Source organism: Trachemys scripta, chromosome 3 (genome assembly GCF_013100865.1).
Source record: "Trachemys scripta elegans isolate TJP31775 chromosome 3, CAS_Tse_1.0, whole genome shotgun sequence".
NCBI classification, from domain to species: domain Eukaryota; kingdom Metazoa; phylum Chordata; order Testudines; family Emydidae; genus Trachemys; species Trachemys scripta.
Genome location: NC_048300.1, coordinates 185,595,799 through 185,617,706, shown reverse-complemented (window position 1 = coordinate 185,617,706; position 21,908 = coordinate 185,595,799). Strand labels below are relative to the sequence as shown.

The 21,908-nt window shown below is 42.2% G+C and overlaps 1 protein-coding gene across 3 annotated transcripts in view; it reads right to left on the bottom strand.

Moving 5' to 3' along the window:
• KLHL29 (kelch like family member 29) overlaps window positions 1–21,908 on the bottom strand; it is a 547,902-nt gene that overhangs the window by 175,097 nt on the left and 350,897 nt on the right. For all 3 annotated transcript variants that reach the window (XM_034766597.1, XM_034766598.1, XM_034766596.1), the window contains 2 exons: window positions 14,415–14,556; window positions 13,062–13,601 (listed from right to left, as the gene is read on the bottom strand). In XM_034766597.1, coding sequence (XP_034622488.1) covers window positions 13,062–13,601; window positions 14,415–14,556 — 682 coding nt within the window. The remainder of the gene's footprint in view (window positions 1–13,061; window positions 13,602–14,414; window positions 14,557–21,908) is intronic.

Below are 21,908 nucleotides of genomic sequence, written 5' to 3'. Positions count from 1 at the left end.
GTTATTACTCCCCAGGAGTTAGCATATTATTCTAGGTTTTTTAGATAATTATAATCTATATTCCTAAAATTCTCCTTTTTGTTTCAATTGGATCCAATATACTTATTCACTTCCTGTCCTAAACTTTTATAGTGTTGCCACATTCTGCCCCAGAGATGGCCACACTCCAATGCTGAGTAAAATAATTCCTCATGCCCAATCTTGCTCCCCCTGAGTCCAAAGGTATTAGGAGCAAGCCTATAGTTGATAATTTAGTAAAGTCTGCAAAGGCACTTTGGTATGAAAAGCACTGTATTAAATCATTTTCATTAGTACACGTGAAGTAGCCATTTCTCCCATAAAATAGCTTTATTTTCTGTAATAAATATTTATAGATTTATATTGTGCATTGTAATTATAGTAAGAAATTATTTCTGTCCACTTATATAGCTGCCTTTCACTTCATAAATAACTACAGTATTGTACTTTGTACAAGTATTTTCTATGTTGCCCTTTCCCATAGGCTTTGAAAAGAAAGAGAATTTTAACTTTAAGGAACATCAAGTCTTATTGAAATAGTAGCTAAGGGTTTCGCTCACATCCAATGAATTTAAGCCTTTCTTTTTATTCCAAGAGTTTGGGAAGAAAAAGAAATGGTAAAATAATTTCCGGGCTTTGGTGAAATTCTGAACTGACTTTATTCTTAAGGTCAGGAGGCATTCTCAGTACCACTTTACCACCGTGAAAGTAAATTAAAGGATCTTTGATAACGCCTTGAGTTCACTTGTTTGTATTGCTGCACGTGGTGTGTCAAGAAGGCAGTCCTCACAAAAAGGTAAAATAATGATGCATTACATAAAGACTTACATGGTGCTTCTATCAAGAGCAGATTCCGTGGAAGGAAATCTTACCAGTGTTAGGCTTTATCAGATAACCGACCCCTCTAATACACTAGATTTTTGTGTCTTGGTAAGTGCATGCGTGTATTCTCAGACAAAGCACTATCTTGAGTCTCCGGCTCCTGAAAACATTCCATGGATTTTTTCCTCCACAGAGGTGAGGCTCTTACTTGAAAAGCTAATTGCTTTTGACATATCCTATGACTTCTGAACTCATTTGATAGAAGGCAATATTGCAGAGGCTTTATGTGTAGCTCTGGCCCAGGGACTTATATATGTAAATGCATCATTCCTGCTATCTCATGTACTTCATTGCTTGTGCTGAATTTACCCTACTTTCCACTCTTCCCAGAACATCCAGTTAGGAAAACAATTGCTCTAAATTGCAAACATAAAGATGGTGTGGTGTCATTGGTGTTGGGGGGGGGAGGGAGAGGGTGGAGATAGATATGTTGTCAACCTCAGATATATAAATAGCACAACAACAGGTTTTGAATATATCCATAATGGAAGACAGACTGAATACAAGTTTCTACAGATCATTAAACTCATATATTGCAACATGGAGGACTTAGCTGCACATCCTTGTGGCAAATGTGCAGAAATGCATCAGAAAAACCTATTGCTGGTAAGAATTCTCTTACACAAACCATTATGATTGCCGTTCAAAGAATTTCCTACTTTGGAAAATGTATTTTTATGGATTTTAAACATACAGAACAGAAATCAGTAATTACTTTATTACATATGAGAACATCTCAAACTAACACACAACAAAACATTTCAAATGGGCAGTTATCTATCTCCTTATTCCAAATCTAAGTTTACAATGGTTACTCCTGCTTTTGCTTCAGACAAGGTCCTTATGTCCTTTTGTCTTACAAAACCTGAACATCAATTATTTCCAGTTAAGCAGTTAATTTTTTAAATTAATGTTTGTCAAGTGCTTTGAAGATGTAAAACGCTATATAAGTCCTACAGTATTAGTATTATTTAAAATAGCTGCTGTTCAAAGCCCAGTTTTGCTGTGGGTTAGAGGACCATATCATCTGTAATCTCAAGGTACAGCACGGTGAGCAGCGTTTCTGTTCTGAAATGTTTCTATTTCACAAGCCTGTTGAGACTTTTAAAAACAATGTAATATAGGACAGAATCCTTCTGGTTCTTGTTCTGGTTGACAAAAAGGAGGAAATAATTCCTTCACACTTCTTCTGAAGAAAGTTCGGACACTGCTTTGTTTTCAGATGAGTGACCAATGGTCTCCTATATTCCCAAACATTTTGAGTGAGACTCTCAAACATTTGCACTTCAATAAATCCACATGTGTTGAGGCCTCTAGTTCTCTTCTAAGATAGCCCACTTCAGAATCTCCAGAATGTGTGTGTGTGTATATATATATATATATTGTGATACTCACAATAGCACCATAGATGTGTAATGGGCTACACAGATAAAGTATAAAGCAGAGAACAGTAACAGGATGGCAGGGCTCTTCTGTTGACTCACCATTATCATAACATCAAATCCCAAAGGAATGTAGCCTCCCTGTAGATCAGTAGTTCTCAAACTTTTGTACTGGTGACCCCTTTCACTTAGCAAGCCTCTGAGTGCGACCCCCCTTATAAATTATAAATACTTTTTTATATATTTAACATTATTATAAATGCTGGAGGCAAAGCAGGGTTTCAGGTGGAGGCAGAGGTGAAAGTAAGCCGGTACGCCCCAGTACGGCATACCGGCAAGAGCCGGTGCGCCGTACCGGGGTGGCCCGGCTACCCCAGGTGGCAATTTAAAGGGCTGCCAGAGCCCCGCTGCTGGAGCCCTGGGGTAGTGGCAGCAGGGCTCCGGGGGTTATTTAAAGGGCCCAGGGCTCCCGCTGCCTCTACGGCTCCGGCCCTTTAAATAGCAGCCGGAGCCCTGCCGCCGCTACCCCAGGGCTCCGGGGGCTATTTAAAGGGCCGGGACGGTAGAAGCAGGGGAGTTCTGGGCTCTTTAAATAGCCCCCAGAGCCCTGGAGTAATGGCGGGGCTCCGGCCGTGGTTTAAAGGGCCCGGGGTGGTAGCGGCGGCAGAGCCCTGGGCCCTTTAAACTGCTGCCAGAGCCCCTGGCTGCTGCTGCTACCCTGGCGGAGGAGGGGAAGGGCACTTACTGGTACAGGGCAGGCCGGGGCTGGCTCTGACCCCCCATCCCCGCCCCTTCCGGGGGCTACCGGTAAGTCCCTATTTCTACTTTCACCCCTGGGTGGAGGCTGACAACTCGTGACCCCCCATGAAATAACCTCATGACCCCCTGAGGGGTCCCGACCCCCAGTTTGAGAACCCCCTGCTGCCCGGACTGATCTCTAGTTAAGATGTTCTGGATGGATGTTCAGTCTATGTCCATTATTGGTGGTCTTACTGTGCCAGTGAAGCTTCCATGTGGTTGCCAACCGTGAAATGGCATCCCTTCATAAATGTACTTTGTAAATTGATGGTCTTCCATCCTAAATGTATGTTTGTACCAAGAAAACTGCCACGACCAAACCAGGGGTGATGGAGGTGGTTGCTGGGTTTGCCTATGAATATCCTCATTGCTGATCTTGTCCTAGCATTTGCTGAAGATGACAAGAATCGTCAATCCACCACTCTTTAGCCTCCTCAGCACCCAAATTTCACAGCCGTACAATACAGTTGGCATACACGTGGTGCTAATCTTCAGCTTCACAGTAAGCTTCATGTCATGATGTCTTTGTGACCAACTGAGAATTTTCTGAAACATTTTTATGAATCCTATGTGTGCCTCAGTTTCCCACTGCACTTCGCATTGTAAAAAACATTGTCTCCTGCTAAAACAGCGCAGGAAGCATGAGGTACGTCCGGGTGGAATAAGTAAGGTCATTAAAGAACTGACTGAAACTGACCCTAAATCAGAACATCCAGCAAGACAAAGAGACACCCCAATGACTGAACCATCGGCACCTAACAGCAGAAAACCCTGGGAAGACAGATAAGGAAACGGAGGAGGGGAAAGAGGAAGAGAGAGAAAGCTGCAGATGGAGGCCATGACTGCTTGGCCGACTCATCATGGCACAGGGTGGACTATGGCATAACTTCTGCCTCTCTGGGCTAACCTAAGGACTTACAGATTGTGTGTGCCAGGTTTCTAATAAATGGTGACCTTATTTTGAAACGGCTGCCTGTGTCACTGTAAATACTCACTGAGAGCATTGTGCCCTGAAGGGGCGCAGTACAAGGCTCCCACAGGAGTCTGGCTTGGCTGAATGAGCCATGGAGAGAGACATGGATCACTGATGTCAAAGGCCCAATCTCTGAGTCTTAGAGGCCGTGAGCCTGCTCTTGTGGAACTGTGTATGTGTCCTTGGGGTCCGGCACACTAGAGGGGTCACTTCCAGGAGACAGGTTACAGGCTGAGGCATAGACCAGACTAGTGGTCCCCAACTTTTTTCATCTGGCAGGCGCCAGACGACGAGCCACAGAGGACCGTGGCGGCGGATGAGAATCTGCCGAAAGCTGCCGAGAAGCGGCAACGTCAATAGGCGTTGTCGCCAAAATGCCGCCGAGAAGCAGCGTCATCCAGAAGCATCGGAAATCGGCGACATTTCGGCGGATGCTCGTCCGCCGGCCACTACGCAGGCGCACTTAGATGTCCCGGCGGGCGCCATGGTGCCCGCAGGCACCGCATTGGGGACCCCTGGACCAGACTCTGTGACAGTCTCCACAGAAGCTGCTGAAGGGCTCAGAACATAGCGGTGGCTTCTGCTATACAAGTGTCCACATCTTTTGAGCATCCTCCAGCACTGTCTGTGATGCTTCCGTCTATTTGACAATCGCCACCTGTTTGATATGCCATCTGCACAGGTTAATGCTGAGCGGGTAAGGTGCTGAACTTCTGCTGACTCAGTATATTCTTGTTAACTCTACTAGAAAATTAAAGAAGTTATAGTGGAAGTGGAAGTCGCTCCCGTGGCAAGGGAGGAAATCCTGAGAGAAATGCCAGGGACAGCCAAGCTCCGGGCAGAAATTTGTGATTTATCTTGTTACTGTGTCTTAGTCACTGATAAAGAAAAACCCGAGGAAGGTTGTTCTAAGCATACCGAATAGCATGAAAGCAGGTAGACAGGTGGGCATATAAAATGACACAAATGGAACATCCATATAAGTGGCACAAGTTAAGAAAGAAGGGCAAGGAAGAGGGGGAACAAAGGGAGATAGAGTCATAGAAATTAGAAAATAAATGTAAGAGCCTTGAGCAAAGAGTCTGAATTTGATTTGGGCGGATACAGGGAGCCAGTGAAGGGATTTTAAGATGGTCCAAATGAACTCTGAAGCAGAGATTTTGGTGGGTTCAAGCGGGTGAAGTCAGAGTGTCAGAAAGGCCAGAGAGGAGGAAAATGCAGTAGCCAAGGCATGATAATTAATGCCTGCCAAAGAATTTTGCAAATTGTCCATGGGAATTTGCTGCTTACATGGTGTGAATCCAAAGGGTGACCCAGACACCTGTAGGACTCTAAAAAAAAGTCTGTACTTTGTTCCATGTGGCTACAACACTGAATGGACAAGACCAAATTACAGAGCAAGCAGTGTTTGAAAATAAAATTAAACAAAGGTCAGACATGACTCCCCCTACATTTATTTTGAAAATAGTTGGCTGACGTTGGCATGGGCAAGGCTAAAGGGATTCAGAAACCATATTCTGTGGAACCTCGTCTTGAGTGTGGTTTTTCAAAACCGTTTTGGACATAGACCTGTTCCACAGTCCACATTCAAAACCAACTCCCCCATTCAAAGCCTTAATCCCCACCCATTGTTTGAAGACGTTGGGCAGGGAGAAATTGTTTCAATTGTTCAGATTTTTTTTAAATCATATTTTCAAATATATCCCCATTTCTATCATGGACAGGGTCTTATGGTGGCAGAACCACACCACCTACCAGTACAAGACATAAGCAAGGTAAGATTGGTCACACATTACTTTCAAAAGGAGGTGAACTCAAGGGTACCAGGTCTGGTACCTATGACTCTATTTAAAAAAGTAGCATTAAACAAGGTATCAGGCAGCAGATTACTTTTAAGAGAGTTAGGCAACTCTCATTAATTAATTTGCAAATATCCCAATAAAATACACTGTAGCAATTAGATTCTCATGTGCTGGTTGTAAATCAGAAATTAGAAGACATGCACTTGCTCTGGATTGCCAGTTCATCAATCAAAAAAAAAAAAAAACTGACTACAGATCAAATACCTATCTTTTATACCGTCCATTCTGTAAGTGATGTAGGACTCTTACAAATTCTCTTTGACTATTCCACTAAAACTCTCTGTATGTGAAGAATTGACACATGGTGGCATTAAGATACAGTGGTGAACTTTGAAAACAATCCCGCTGGAGCATGAATTGGTGAAAATTATTATTGCAACCTCGTTCTGCTGATTACTGTGGTGTCTGAGTGCCTAAAGCTTCCCTAAAATCATTATATTTAATCTTGGAAAGATTATATTTTAAAGGGTCTGATATTGTACATGCAGTTATTTGCAAGTTAAAAACAGGGGGTGAATGTGCTAGAATGCTGATATCTAGGTACCACATTGGGCCTACAGGTTATTATTTATTTGTATTTTGGCCTAACAAGATCAAGACATCAATGTCCTAGGCACTTACAAACACATAGTAAAAGACATTTACTACCCTGAAGAGTTTACAGTCTAAATAGACAAAACAGATGAAGGAGATTAGAAAGGATGTATTATCACCACAATTATACAAACAGGGAAGTGTGACACGTAGAATAAATGACTTGCCAAAGGGCACACAAATAGTCTGTGGCAACGTCAAAAATTGAATCCAGATCTTCTGTGTCTCAATCCAAAGCCTTAACCACAGGACCCTGCTTTCTCTTAGATAGTTAGAGGGCTAAAAGTTAACTGCAGGTGCAAAAGCTAATTTTCCGCTCAGAATTAGTTACAGTCACAAAACTGCAGGTCAAGTTGAAGCCCCTTTAAAAATAAGCCCTAAGTCAGTAAACATCATTTTTTGCATAGAAAAAGAAATGAATGATTATCATCAAAAAAACCCTGCATTGTACCAAGTCAACATTTACAAAGAATAAAAGTTAGTATTTTCTGAGGGCTAATGAGAGTTCCAGTGTAATGAGGTCAAGGGTGAAGGGTATAAATGCTCCCTTTGATTAGGTCAGTGATGGTGCAACAGTATTCATTTGTAGGCATCACCTTGGTTTTAATTCATGATGTCTGATAATGCTTGAAAATGAAGTGTTGAGAAATTAGTATTATAGGTAAAAAATGCTCAGATTTTATTTCTTTATCTATGATGACTTCTACAGTTATTTCTTTGTGAACCACAATTAGCATCTGATTTATTTTCCTTGCTAGTTAAAAAAACAATAAAACCAATAAAATATAAAAGAAAAATACTTGGAAATAAACAGCAATATTATCCATCAAAATTCATAAATTAAAACCAAAGCCTCTCAAGACTAATTATAAATTGCAGGGGAAAGCACTGCAGTACAGAACCTTGTTAGCCTCCATGGTTGTTAGCCTCCATATATCAAATTGCTTTAAAAATACACTTTTCATATTGAGAGAAGTTCTCAGAGCTTGTCTTGGAATTTGAATGTAGTACTGTACACATGGCAGGACTATTCTGTGGATTTTCCACAGGCCCTCAGTAAGAGGAAACATGCGGTTGTGCGGCCCCATGAGGACTCAATCTCAGTTTGGTACCTAGTTCCCCCGTTACTCCAGAAAGGATGTAATCTGTTCCAGTCCTTTATCTGATACATATTACTTCCACCCATCTCATGTGCTGACTCAGCTGTGCTCTGCCCCACTCCAGGCTCAACAGTGCAGAAGGTGAAACAGCAGCCCTGAAGAGGTTGCTCTCCTACATTGTGCTATGAATTGCAATGCAGGTAGCATGTGTGTGGGAGTAAAGGGGCGACTTACATCCCCTTCCTCCTCCAAGCAGGTGGGCTGGGCAAGTGACAGTCTAGCCCCAAGATACTAAAATTGTACTTGAACATTCTTCTTGACTTGCTATAATTTCATATTCTACAGCAAGCATGTACACATTTATTTATGTGAGCTTCAGTAGATCCTCAGCGCATACTTCTGAATATACTTTCCTTTCTAATTCCCATGACACTTATCTTTCCAAGACAGAACAGGACTTGAAACAGGGATGAAGTGCAATAGCTAATTCTGTACTAGAATATTTGTGTGACATTTCTGTATTAAGGTGACATGGCTTTGGATGACAGCTAGAAATGCTTACTGTAAATTCAGCCCAAAGGCAGTTACTGTCTAAACCAGTCACATCTCAGTACTACTGTTGATCATGTATGATAATAGATCCCACACATTTCACAAAGCACAGAGATACAATTCTTCACACATGATGCATAAAAGTAATTATTTTTTAAAATACTATTTACTTTTCCCATAATAGCTGCTTTTAAAATAGGAAATCCATTAATGAGGCTAAATATAAAAAAAATTGTATTTAATATGTGACAAAAACAAACAACAAAAAACCCTCACAGGATCGCCTCCCACAACCCAGTTAGGAAGAAAGACTTAAAGGCCAATCCTGCAAACCTGACTCATGTGAGTAAATCTTTATTTATGCAAGAAGTCATATTACAATTAAAGGGAATACTTGCATGAGTAAACATCGCAGGATTGGTCCTTTACACCGTAAATAGAAAGAAAATCTGCTGTATGTAACTATTCTTGTTAACACTCAAGAAAACACAAACAATCTGACTTCTTCAGTCATACATTACAGAAGAGCACTTTGACCTATTGCAAATGAAACAGCATATCAACAGTGCCTTTAATTTTTTGTAATTTATTTGCTTAGCTTTAAATAGAAGTAACCAATTAAGAAACACAGTTTTGAGTGAATGCATTCTAATTTGGCCCCTACAGGAATACAACTCAGCCAAATGAAACATAATTATAGGAAACAAAATGTGAAATTTCAAATCAGTTCACTAATGAAGTCTAAAAATATCAGAATAAGGGGAGTACTGACTGGCAAGATCTGTTCTTTCAATTAGGGGATTGTTCTGTAATTATTCAGACCTGTGCAAGACTGGACTGTCAAGTCAAACAATAAAATAGAAAATCTCAAGAATTTAATAAGAGAGATCCTAAGGCTGTCTGCAGCAGATCTTCTTATATTGCTGACCAAGGTTCCCCCCAAACAGAGAGAAAATCTTTTAAAAAATGGTAAAGAACCAGTTCTGACTTTAAATGTTTCAACAGCTTGATATCATCACATGTGTTTCCATTCCTTCTCTGAGAGCAAGCCGTCTATCATGTAAGAGCGTGAAATCAATTGGACTGTAGAGCCTTAAATCCCCTAGGGGAGAAATTAAAACAATTTAAAAAAAAAAAAAAAAAACAACCCACATCCAAACCCACATGGTTTACAATAAGAATCCTACTCTACCACAGCAAGTTTTTAAGGTCGGGTTTCAAAACTCAGTTTTCTTCTCTCTTCCCTCCCTGGCCCCCTGCCTCCCCCCCCCCTTTTTTTTGTATATGCTTGTTTGACATTAGATTTGCCAAGTCGAATTATAGTTTTATAAATAAAGGCTTTCAAGATTAGAAGCGGAGGAAGAAATGCCCTATTTTTTTTTTTGCAAAACAAGCTCTGCTTTTGAGGCATTTGAATATGCATGCTTCATTGTCTCTCTTTACCATTAAAAGACAGGGAATAAATTAGTTGCTGATGACCCTACATAGGGAAGCTAGTTAAATCTAATTCCCGGGAAAACAGTTGTCTAGCCAGCAATTTATGAAAAATAGCACGCCTAATCGGTTAGCAGTTAACACTGGTTAGAATTGGTGGTTTTCTCCATATTCTGCTTCTGAACATGTCCTAGGTACAAAGGTTCCCAATCATACATAGGGGTACTAAGTTCTTCTGCTTTGGCCTTGTATGACTGGCATTCTCTGTACCCTTTCCTCACCTTAAGTAGGAGCTTCTCTGAACTCAAGTATCCCATTGTTTCCCTGCCTCATATGTCTGTGTTCTAACACACAACGGAGCTGAGACTACACCTCTACCCCGATATAACGCTGTCCTTGGGAGCCAAAAAATCTTGCCCCATTATAGGTGAAACCGTGTTATATCGAACTTGCTTTGATCCGGCAGAGCGCGCAGCCCCACCCGCCCCGGAGCGCTGCTTTACCATGTTATATCTGAATTCGTGTTATATCGGGTCGCGTTATATTGGGGTAGAGGTGTACTTTTACAGCTGCAAGCCTAGAGTTTGGAGCAGCGTTAGCGTCATTGATAGTCAAGAGTTTGAAAACCAGTATTAAAAGCTTGCCATGATAATGAATTTTCCGCCGTGAGATTTAGGGAGACCAGATGTCCCGATAAAATCGGAACTGTCCCGATATTTAACCCTTTGTCCCGCATCCCGATCAATGTACGATTGGGATGTCATTTGTCCCGATATTCAGATAAGGAGGCGAGCGTGAGGGAGGCGCCAACTCCGTGGGTGCTCCAGGGTTGGAGCACTCACGGGGAAGAATTGCAGCCAAGCTCCCCCCCTCCTCGTCTTCTTCTCCCCCACATCCCCAGGACACTGCGTCCCCACTCCTCCCCCCGTCCCAGTGCTTTCCGCCACCTAACAGTTGTTTGGCGGCACTTAGCGCTTTCCAGGAGGGATGGGGGAGGAGTGGGGAAACGGCACGCTCAGGGGAGGAGGTGGAGAAGAGGCAGGGCAGGGGCGGGGACTTGGGGGAAAGGGGTGGAATGGGGGCGGAGCGAGGGCGGGAAGAGGTGGGGAGTGGGTGAGCACCCACCCAGCAGAGGGGAAGTTGGCGCCGTAGGGGTGAGTGGTGGGTGGGAGGGTGAAGAGGCGAGTGACGGGTGGCGAGGGTGAAAAGGCAAGAGGTGGGTGGGGGACTGAGGATGCAGCAAGCCAACAGGGGGCTGGGGGGATGAGGAAGGGCTTGGTGGAGGGGGGGCGAACAGGGAGGGAGCGGGACCTGGGGCAGAGTGGGGGCAGACCCTGGGAGGGGTGGGGCTGACTGTGGGTGGGGCTGACAGCACCCCAATGTGTTCCAATATTTTAGTGCTGTGATTTGGTCACCCTAACGAGATTAGACTATGGTTTGAAGCAGCCAGAGTTATATTGCAAGTTAAATGCTCACAATTGGATGGGGAGTGGTAGGTTGCATCTGGAACACCTGAAGCTACCGGCACTGATTAAGCAAGGTTTTTAAGCAATCCCATTGACTTCAATGGGACTACACAAGTACTTACAACTAGGCACATGCTGAATCAGGCCTTAGGCCTGGCCTACACTTAAAAATTAGATCGACCTAGCTATGTCCCCAAAGGCTGTGAAAAATGTTGTGCCCTGTGCGATGTAGTTAGGTCAGCCTAACTCCCAGTGTGGATACAGCTAGGTCAATGGAAGAATTCTTCTAGCTACTGCCTTTCAGAGAGATGGATTAACTACATTGATGGGAAATCCCTTCCGTCAATGTAGGAGGCATCTAAACTGTGGCGCTACAGCGGCACAGCTGCAGCGATGTAGCTGTGCTGCTGCAGCCGCTGTAATGTAATCACACCTTTTGTCTGGCAAACTGAGGTAACTGGCCATAAAGGTTGAGAAACATTGCTCTGGAAAAGGAATGGCTTCAGTATAATAGAGAAGGATCTAATAGAAACACCACAGCTAAGAATCTCTCAGGTTTTGTCTAGAAGTCCCTTTTTTCCAATCGTTTATAACATGTAAAACCATCTGGGAAAACAAGGTCTTGGACCAGAGGGATTTGTTTTAAGGGAAACAATTGACAAAAAACACTCAAAACAGCAGTTTACCCATTTTCAACTGCTTGTCTGTACTTGTATCACTCAAAGTTCATTTAAGCTTTTACAGGAGAGAAAAATAAGGAAGGCCAACAGCCTGCAATGGGGTTTAGTTGTATTTGGTAGTTTGGGACTGAAAGACTAGAAAGCAGTCACAATATTTTGCTTTGGAAAATAACTGCTGAGCATGTGCAGTACTGGTTTCTCAAGAGGTGTTGGTAAGGGTTTGCACCTGCCAAAATATAATTTATATAATAAGCAGTAAGGGTTATTGGGCTAACCATTTTTTAATAAAGATCCCTTGGCCTTAACACAGATTTACACAATAGACTTTAATAGCTCATAGTGAGTACATGATTTACACATGAGCCTTGCCTAAATACAAATATAAAAATAACACCACTGACCTAATGGATTCTTTGTGGTCTTTTGCATCAATTAAATAGATTTTGCTGACAGGATGTTTGTGTTTTTTTAAGCTAAATTTTGTTTCAGCTTCACACATGGTATATTCATGATTTTTTTTAGAAGCTGGGCAAAACCCCAAAAGTGAAATAAAAATGATCACCACACAGATACTAGATTAAAACAACATTCCAGGGTCTGGTATCAGACTGAAACTCTGAACATAACATTCCATTGTGCCTGAGTACAGTAGCACATTTCGAAGCTGCACTTCAGGAAGGATCAATCTTTGAAGATCCACTGTTCATAAATTATTGTAACACGTAAGCCCAATGAAGTGGATAGTACATAGACCTTCACCTTTAACATTGAACTTCCTGGCTTTCTTTGGCTCCAGTCAGTAATGTAACTTTCACTTGTTTGGTTCCCTTTGAAATGCACAGGAAGGAAACAGTTAAAAACAAGTTTTTACTCTTGTAGCTCAGGCTCAACTCAAGCCAAAGAAAGTGGTCTGACTTATAAATAAATATATTACATCTCAAAAGGAATCATAGAAACTGTGCAGCACTGAACAGCAGCCATCTCATGTGCTTTGAGATGTGGAATACCAGATTCTTTGATGGACCCTAAAAGGTGTCATTCAATACTAAAAAAAGTCCAAGCTTTTCTTTCTCCCCCTCTTAAGAATTGGTTTTGTCATCTTTAATTCATAAACGCTATTGCGGAGCACAAGACAGGAAACTGATGCTGGAGTACTGGCACAAGTACATCAAGAGTAAAGATGTTTTTATTGGCTAGGCTACACCTCTTTTACAGCTTTCTTGGCACAACTTGAATACTGTGGCCTAATTCATTCCTGAGAGCCCGTGTATCGTGGCACCGTGTACCAAAAACAACATTAAGAGGTCCAGTCTGACTTACCTTTTGGATGCCAAGGGTCTGTGAACTCGTACTTTCCCACGCCAATAGTCCGTAGCATTTGTACCCCATTTGTGGTCTCCTGATTGCCCGTCTGGTTGGGAGGAAGCGGAGGAGCAGCTTGCCCATTGGTAGCTGGAACACTATTGGGTAGGGCAGCTGAAGGCAGAGCAGGTGGTGGTGGAGGCAGAATAGGGCAAGTCATATGACCATTCCCTACTGCAGTGTGGCCTGGGTGAGTCACCTGACCAACCCCAGTCATAGAGGACATGATCGGCTGGCTGTTAGTGTACAAAGGCTGGCTTTGCAGGTTCACAACCATGTTATTCAGAGGCTGTGAAGGCTGCTGTTGAAGCTGATAATGAGCTGGCATTAATGGAAGCTGAGGGGTAACGTGAGGAGGGAGTGAGGGTGTAACTCCAATGATAGGGGCCTGGACATTCACTGCTGGGCTGAAGGTTGGAGGCTGAGTCATTCCATATGAATGAGTTATAAGAGTTGGCTGACTACCCGCTGCAACTGTTGTAACCCATGGTGCTGTACCTGGAACAGAGAGGAAAAAGGAAAGCTAGCAATAAGAACAATTTTGGCCAAAAAAAACACACCACACAAACCTTCTCTTTATGTAAATGCTGCCCATAAATGAACCTTTTAGTAGCACCTAAGGTTTCTTTTTTCTTTACAATATATAAAGTGGTGCAAGATCTGGAACTATTCCAAACTGATAAGTGCCTAAAATTGCTGCAGTGATGTGAGTGCAATTGTTAAAATACTGATCAGGTAACATGCAGCATGTTTACAATTTTATGTATTTCGTGCTTTATGCAGCTTAAGTATATGCTTCCAAGAAAATTAACCTCTTTCCCCACCGTGCTTTCATGGCTCCCTGACAAACACCCTGCATGTGTAATAGTAGTGCTCCAGCCACTACAAAGAGGTTGCAATTAGGCATCTGGCATAGCTGCATAATGTACAGTGTGTGTCTGGAAGCTGGAAATCGTTTTAGGTAGTTCTGGACATAAAAGAGATCTTAAAGTACTACCCAGTGCTTTTTACTTTGGCAAAAACAGAGAAGGGGAAAAACACATTAATGAACTTGCATCTTGATACCTGGTGTATAGGAAACTTGAAGGGATCTTTACAACGAGAGAGAAAAATCCAGCTGCAGTGTGTGTGTGTGTGTGTGTATATATATATCTATATATATATATATATATATATATATTCATAAGTCACATACATATATATATATGACTTACAATAAAGTCTAATTGAGAGAGGTAATTGGAGATAGTGTATTGAATTTGCTTTGAACTATTTTCCCTAGTAGAATTACAAATAAGGTTGAAAACATACCTGGGTTTTCATTCTCCCTCATCTGTTTAGAGGGTGGTTCATCTGTGTCCCAGGGTGTAGACTGATTGATGGGTGTCTGTCCCCACCTAACACTAGTTGCAAGTCCTTGAGGCTGATTTTCAGTCTTGGAAATGCAAGGCGTCTACCAGAAAGAGAGAGAATACATGGAATAAAAATGTTAAGAATAGATGGAATACTAATTGTACCTGAAAGCTAGCAGCATTTATTGTTGTAGTACAAGAATATATCTTAAGATCTTTAAATATCATTTTTACCCAGACTTGCACTAAATGTCAGTACCGCAATACAAACAGCATTTGAAAAAATATTTCTGGAAAAATGTAATAGAACCACCATTAACCAAAAAAAAAAAAAAAAAAAAACCAACCCAACCAGGATTTTCAGACATAAATTGCTCTGCATTCTTTTTTTAACCTTGATAATATCTGTTCATATAATCACCGTTTATATAAAAAATGGAACAATTTTCTGTTTGCTCAGTCTTTAAAAAAAAAGTGAGTTTTTGTTTAGCAGGAAGAAGGAGGAAAAAAAAGAGCTACTTTATAACTGCAGGACAAATTACCATAGAACTATAAAGAGAAGACTTAGTATTTAGTGTCTGGCAACCCCTAAAATTGAACACTAATAATAATAAAAAAAGCACAGTGTAACTGTCTGCTGCTAAAGTGGCTATGCTGGCAGTTCTTTAGAGCTGTTAACATAACTGTAAAGGAGTGAAAGGAGCAAGGCTCACTAATCATGGATGGGGGCATAATCAGAATGACAATCATGTAAACAATCACACAGGATTAAATGTTCAGCTAGGCAGCCATACAGTTTCCCTGGTTCCTCCCAAACAACTCATGATCCTACTGAAAAGACGCCTTTGAGTGCTCCAGCAGGTCCAGTTTTTCTAGAACTGCAGCCTATTTCATTGCTGGGGGATTAAAAGTGTTTATTGGTATTAGCAACCATAAAACAAATGGAACAAGCTGCCGATTAGTCAGTGAATGAGCATTGAGGAAACAATATTTAGAGCCCTCAAGCACATAAATCCTGTCTGTCAGGTTGACCACTTGTTGCTCTATGTTCAGAGGAGTAATTTGGTCCTAAAGCTGAGGGACAAGAAGCTGGCTCTATAAATGCTCTTGGTGCTGCTGTCCCAGTTGCAAGTTCTGTCAGAACTGCAAACCCCTTTGCCCTCAGCAGAACCTGAAATCCCCTCTATCAAACCCATCAACTCCCCCATCTCCAGCCCCTCAAAATACATCTGCTTCTCCACCAAGTCCATCAGTTGTTCCCCTTCCACTCCAAATCCATCAAATTTCTCACTACTCCCCCTACCTCAGAATGTCCCCATGCCTAGGGTAAACATACATCCCATTTTGGCCAGGACAGTCCCTTTTTTAAACCATCCTGGGTGTCCTGATTTTTTTGGCAAAAGTGGGCATGTGTCACATTTGCTCTTGCCAACATGATCGGGGGTGAGGGTGGGGAGTGGTGATGCCCGCCCAGGTGGGGGAGGCAAGGCTTGGGCGGGGGCAGCAGGGCTTTAGTGAGCAGTGATGCCAGCCCCAGACTCTCGTGTGTGGGGGGCGGGTAGGGCTCGGGCGAGCAGCGACTCCTCATGAGGGGGGTGAAGGACTTGGGACAGTCCTGCACAGGAGGGGGGGAGGGTGGCGCTCAAACTAGCTCCACAGGTGTCCTGTTTTCCCTTTCGGAAATATGGTCACCCTACCTCTGCCCCTCATCTTTCTAGCTAACGTTTCCCCCTGTTTTCATCCCAATCCCCTCTGACTCCCTCATTTCACCTCTAGGCTCTGCTTCCTCTTAATCGCCAGCCCCTCACCAATAGCACCTTTCTCCCTTGAGCTTTGGAAGGTGCCGGGGGTTCTCCTTCTTTCTCCTAGAGCAGTGGGGAGAGCTAAACCCAGTAGCCAGAACCTCTCCCTCCCCGAGTCTGCCTGGAGGCAAACAGCCTTCTTTGTGCTGCTCTCCCTGCTGGCCAGCTGCTAGCACAGTATAGCTTGAGAGAGACAAGGTGGGTGAGATAGTATCTTTTAACTTGATCAACTTCTGTTGGTGAGAGAGCTCACCTGAATTAGACCTCTATGTAAACTTGAAAGCTTGTCTCTCTCACCAACAGAAGTTGGTCCAATAAAAGATATTACCTCACCCACCTTGTCTCTCTAATATCCTGGGACCGACACGGCTACATCAACACTCCTCCTCCAGAGAAACATTTTCTGGTTAAAACTGTACTTTTATCCTATAAAAATGTAATTTTTGATGATTTTTTATGAGAAGTCATGAAATAAAAATTTGGTTTCTATTTTTTTTTCTCCAAAATCAATAATTACATTTTTAATTTTTTGTTTTTACCACTTTTCTCACCTTCTGCCTCCCCCATTATTCCCACTAAGCACAATAAAATGAATAAAGCCCAGGCTTTGGTTTTGTTCTTTTTTTCACATTTTTTTCCTTCTGTAAAATTTCAAAACATTTTTGACTTTGGAAAATGTCAACAGGAGGAAAAAACAAAAAGAAAGAGGAAAAAATGAAGGGAAAAAAATCCTCTAGATAGCATTAATTCTATTATACTGTAGTTCAACAGCATAAAACGGAGGGGGAGGGAACAATCGGAATTTTGAATATTTTTCAGTTTGGAAAGTTGCCTGTGAAGAATCTCATGTGAAAAATTTCAAATTAAAATTTGTTAGAAATTTTTCATGGGGGGAAAAAATGGTTGGGGTTTTTTTTTTTTTTGACCCGCTGTTCTCCAGACATGTTTCTCTGTGCGCAGCTGCGCCGCTCAACAGCTGCACCATCAACTGCTGCCAAGCCACTCTGCACAGGCGATGGAGCACTGCAGATACCACACCGAGCACTGCCGAACTGCCCTCCACAGGACTGAAAACTGGTAGAAGAAATGCAATGCTGTTGTTCCCTGCCAGCAAACTGGGTGCAATATATTCTCCTGTACCTTTTATATTTACCCCACACCTATGTTCTACAGCAGCAAATGCAATATATAATCAGTAGAGGGTAGGAGGCAAGACCTTTTCCAGAAGGAACCCAACATTCATACTTAACCCCCATATATGACACAATCCATCTGTGGCATCTTTCTAAGTGCTCCTATTTTAAATTTGGCAGCTGTGTGCTGTGCTTCTTTGTTGTAAGTTCTGGGGCTGGCTGAAGTGTTTATAAAGCATTTTTAAAAATTAACTGTAACATCATCATCAAGAGGTGCAGAACATAATGAAGTAACCATCAGACCTTATCAGCGCAACTTTTCTCACACCCGGACACCAAAATTGTTTTAGGGTAAATAGTGGAGTAGCTCTAAAGGCAGATGAAATTATATCAGCATCCTGATGGATACAGGGCCACACATATGCCATAACTGTAGCAGAACCCCCATAGTATATCCAGAAGTGGGTTGAAAATAGAGCACTAGGTCCAACCCCCTTCCAAACACTGGGAAAATTCAGTCCCAAACTTCACAGCTTGAGGCTGTCTCTCCAGCAGATCAAACCACAGCACTAAATCCAAACACACCCTGAAGTTTAGGGAAATTCACATTTGCATCTGGACCCAAACTCCATAGCTTGAACCTATTTCTAATTATAACTATGAAATGTAGGAAAGACACTTACTTAGGCCAAAGGAAACAAAAAAGCATGACCACAGAGGGAAGAACCCTGCTGGTTTGCTACAATAATAAATCTATTTTGCTTCAGCAAAATATTAGAACTTTTTCAAGAGAGCATTTTCACAAAGCATGTTCACAAATCCTGTTTCTTAACAGTTCAGTGGATTTAAATGCACAAGTCCAGCACATTGATTTCAAACTGCACTCTTAAGCTTGTATTTATTTGACTAGAAACAGCTACAAATTTGTTGGTATGAAATCACAACACGCACTAATAAGGCACAATTTAGACAATACTGGATGGAAAAAGGTGAAAGCAGCTTACAAAATTTCCTGATATTTACTGTATTTCTAGACTCTGCTCTAAATTCCAGGTTATTTTTCTTACTGTACAAAGGTTTACATTACAAGTGTTACATGTCTCTGACTTGATTGCAGAAATTACCGCTTTTCATATTTGGAAAGATTAATTATTTCCAATATTATCAGACATAGGGACCTTGGTTATGTGTGTGCGGGGGCACAAAAGTACTCATTTCACCTTCTCATGTATAACACAAATGACTAAAAAATGGTCTGCATTATGCTAGTTGTGCATAGGGAAGAGCTGTGTTCCATTAGTGTTATGCAGACTTCACAGAAGCTAATTGTACTATGTCACACTTTTATCTTTAGCTTTCATGTCAGATGCTTGTTGGAATTAAACAAGGAACACATGAAAAAAGTGAAATGCATTAAACAAAATTCTATCAGGTATGCATTTAAAAACGCTGCCAAATGCCTATTTATATGAAAAGACAAGAAGGTCTCTAGAAGGTCTATTACAGCCCATCTCATCAACAGCATGCATTTCAGAAATGGCTGAAACACACAATAGACCACAGAGAATACTCAATCAATACTCAGCATATTTTCAGAGTCCCTTTATATGTATCATTCACTCTGTGTTCTTAATTACAGGTAAATCGCACACAATCTAGGTAGGAGTTTTTTCACTTTTTTGTTTTGTTTTAAGTTTCATGTTAAAAGGTATATAAATTGTAAGTTGAGGGTTAAACTGCATCTGAAACCTGCTACATTATGAACACTCTGAACAGTGACTGATTTTACATTTTCAATACAGAGAGGTGAGTTCTGAAGAGTCTGTTAGCTTTAGTTTGGAACTTCCTGCTGCTTTTATCAGTTTGATATACAGCTAAACATCAAATGAAACTAGCTTTACGTGTGGTGGTATAAATAAAGGTGCTTAGGACTAGTCTACACAACAGTTAGGCCAACGTAAGCTGCCTTGCATCAACCTAGTAGTGCATGTGTCTATGCTTAAATTTGTCTCCCACTGATGTAAGTGCCCCATTATGACAGCACAGTAACCCCACCTCCCCGAATGGCGCTGAGCCATGGTCAATGTACTGAGGTTGATGCAGTGCACGTGTAGACACTTCGTTCGTTACCTATGTTGACCCTAACAGTCTTCCAGCAGCTGTCCCACAATGCCCAACACTGCTTTTGTCACAATTGTGAACTCCACTGCCCAGAGATCACGGAGACCATAAGCCCCCCTCTCCCTAAAAACCCTGTGAATTTTTGAAATACCGTTTCTTGATTGCTCATCTTGGCAAGCACACCTAGCAGCTCTACACTGTTGTGTGCGACTGCCCAGCTGACCAGGCTGGCTACACACTCCTGCCTGGAGTAGACAGGAGATATCGGATCTCCTGGGCCTGAGGGGAGAATAGGCTGTGCAGGCACAGGTACGACCAGCCATAGAAATGTGGACATCTATGAGCAGATTGGACCAGGGATGCAGGAGAAGGGGTACGACAGGGATCAGCGGCTGTGCTGCATGAAAGCGAAGGAACTGCAGCAGCCATACCAGAAGGCCAGGGAGGCCAACAATCAAACTGATGCTGAGCTGAAGACCTGCTACTTTTATAAAGAGCTGCATGCCATATTTGGAGGAGACACCACCAGGAGCCTGCAGACCACCATGGATACCTCCAAGGAGCCCAAGACACAGACCCCAGGCAAGGAATTAGGAGGAGGAGGAAAAGGAGGATGGGGGACAGGTGACCAGAAGATCCAGCTATGATGCGAGCCAGGACCTGTTTGAGACTCCACCACAGTCCAATCAGTCCCAGCATTCGAGCATGGGCAAGCCCAATGCAGGAGAAAGAACCTTGGGTAAGTACGTAAATGCATTTCCCATTACAATGATGTACTGATGGCGCCCCCAACTTAGCAGGACACAGCTATTGACATTTCATTAATTTACTCGTACTAGAAGAGGTAGTGGTACAATAAAGAGGTAGCGTTGTTATCTGCTTTTCATTCCCCTTTAGAGTTAGGCAGGCAGGCCATGCGGAGCAGTTTGTTTATGTACACAGGGATGTCCCTTAAATCCTCCTGAAGAGATCTCGATGAAACTTTCATGGTGCTACTCTGCAATTCTCTCCCAAAGGTTTCTGGGGGTGGCAGCCTTATAGCTTCCTCCATAGCAGAATAGTTTCCCATACCAGTCTGCAATAACTTTGGTAGGCACCATTGCAACAAACAGGCTAGCAGCATACGGGCCTGGGTGGCTTCAGGATGCCAGTAGCAGGTGTGCTTTCTGTGCCTCTGATATCCCCAGGAGCGGGATATCAGCTAAAATCACCACTGCCTAGGTAAAACTGTACCAGTATTCAGTGCCATTGCCCTGTGCTCATAGTTTCATGCAACCAAGCAATTCTCTCCCCATTTCCCTTGCCCCTGGAGGGCACTACTCACCATGGCTGGTGATGTGAGTGGTGCTGTGCACAAGCACTCTGAAGCAGAAGTGTCAATAAGCAGTCTTATTTAGCTTAGAGTTAAACTAATTAAATAAGCTAATACCCATGAGCTGCCGTATATAACTGCATCTAACACCTTGCAAGTTGAGTGAATGCCACAGAGTCAGACAATGGGGAGGAAGGCTGAGCTGTGTTTAAGGCACACGACTGGAAGTCAGGAGACCCGTGTTCTACTCCTAGCTTTACTACAGATTTTCTGCATGGTCTTAACCAATCACTTAACCACTCTATACCTCATTTCCTTACTATGGGTGTTGTAAATTTCAATACTTTAATGTTAGTAAAGCACTTTGAGATTCTCAGGTCAAAAGCATTATAAAAGTTCAAAGTATTATCACAGGCGTTCAGATATCACAGTGACATGCATTATAGAAAGGTCAATACAGTAAATTAATCAAATGTAAATAAATTATTGCAACCTGAAATTGCTTTGGACAATAGACTGGCTAGTTTGTGGCTATAGCAACTACTGATCTACTAACAATTGGCTGAACAATTCCATCACTCTACTGGGCTTCGTTTGGTTCCTTGCATTTTTCTCTTTCGTACGCCTTTCTTTTTTTATAAAGGGCCTTCCCTTTTAATCAAGAGTAATGAAAAGAAGTTTGATTTTTCCTGGATAGGCCACACGTAAGCTGGAGCCTTTCAGCATCAGATGAATCTCAAAAATGCAGCAAGGATCTGTTTGAAAGATAATGTATGAAAAATAATGTAACCCTCTAAGTAAAAAATGGTAGCATGGGTTTCATTGTCAGGACAAGTAAATTCTTAGGCCTAAATAAAAAATGGATGGTTCAGGGGACTGATGAAATGATAAAAGTGACTTTCACCTCAAAATTGATGGAAAGCCTTCCTCTCCTGAAGCAGTTTGCTCAGTTTCCTTGGATTATCATTAAGAATGCAATCGAATCCTGATTTGGTGCGTTACCTTACAAACCTCACAGGAGACAGATTATCTTCCCACTCACACTTCACCCCCAACCCATTTAAATCTGGCTGGTGTCTGGATCC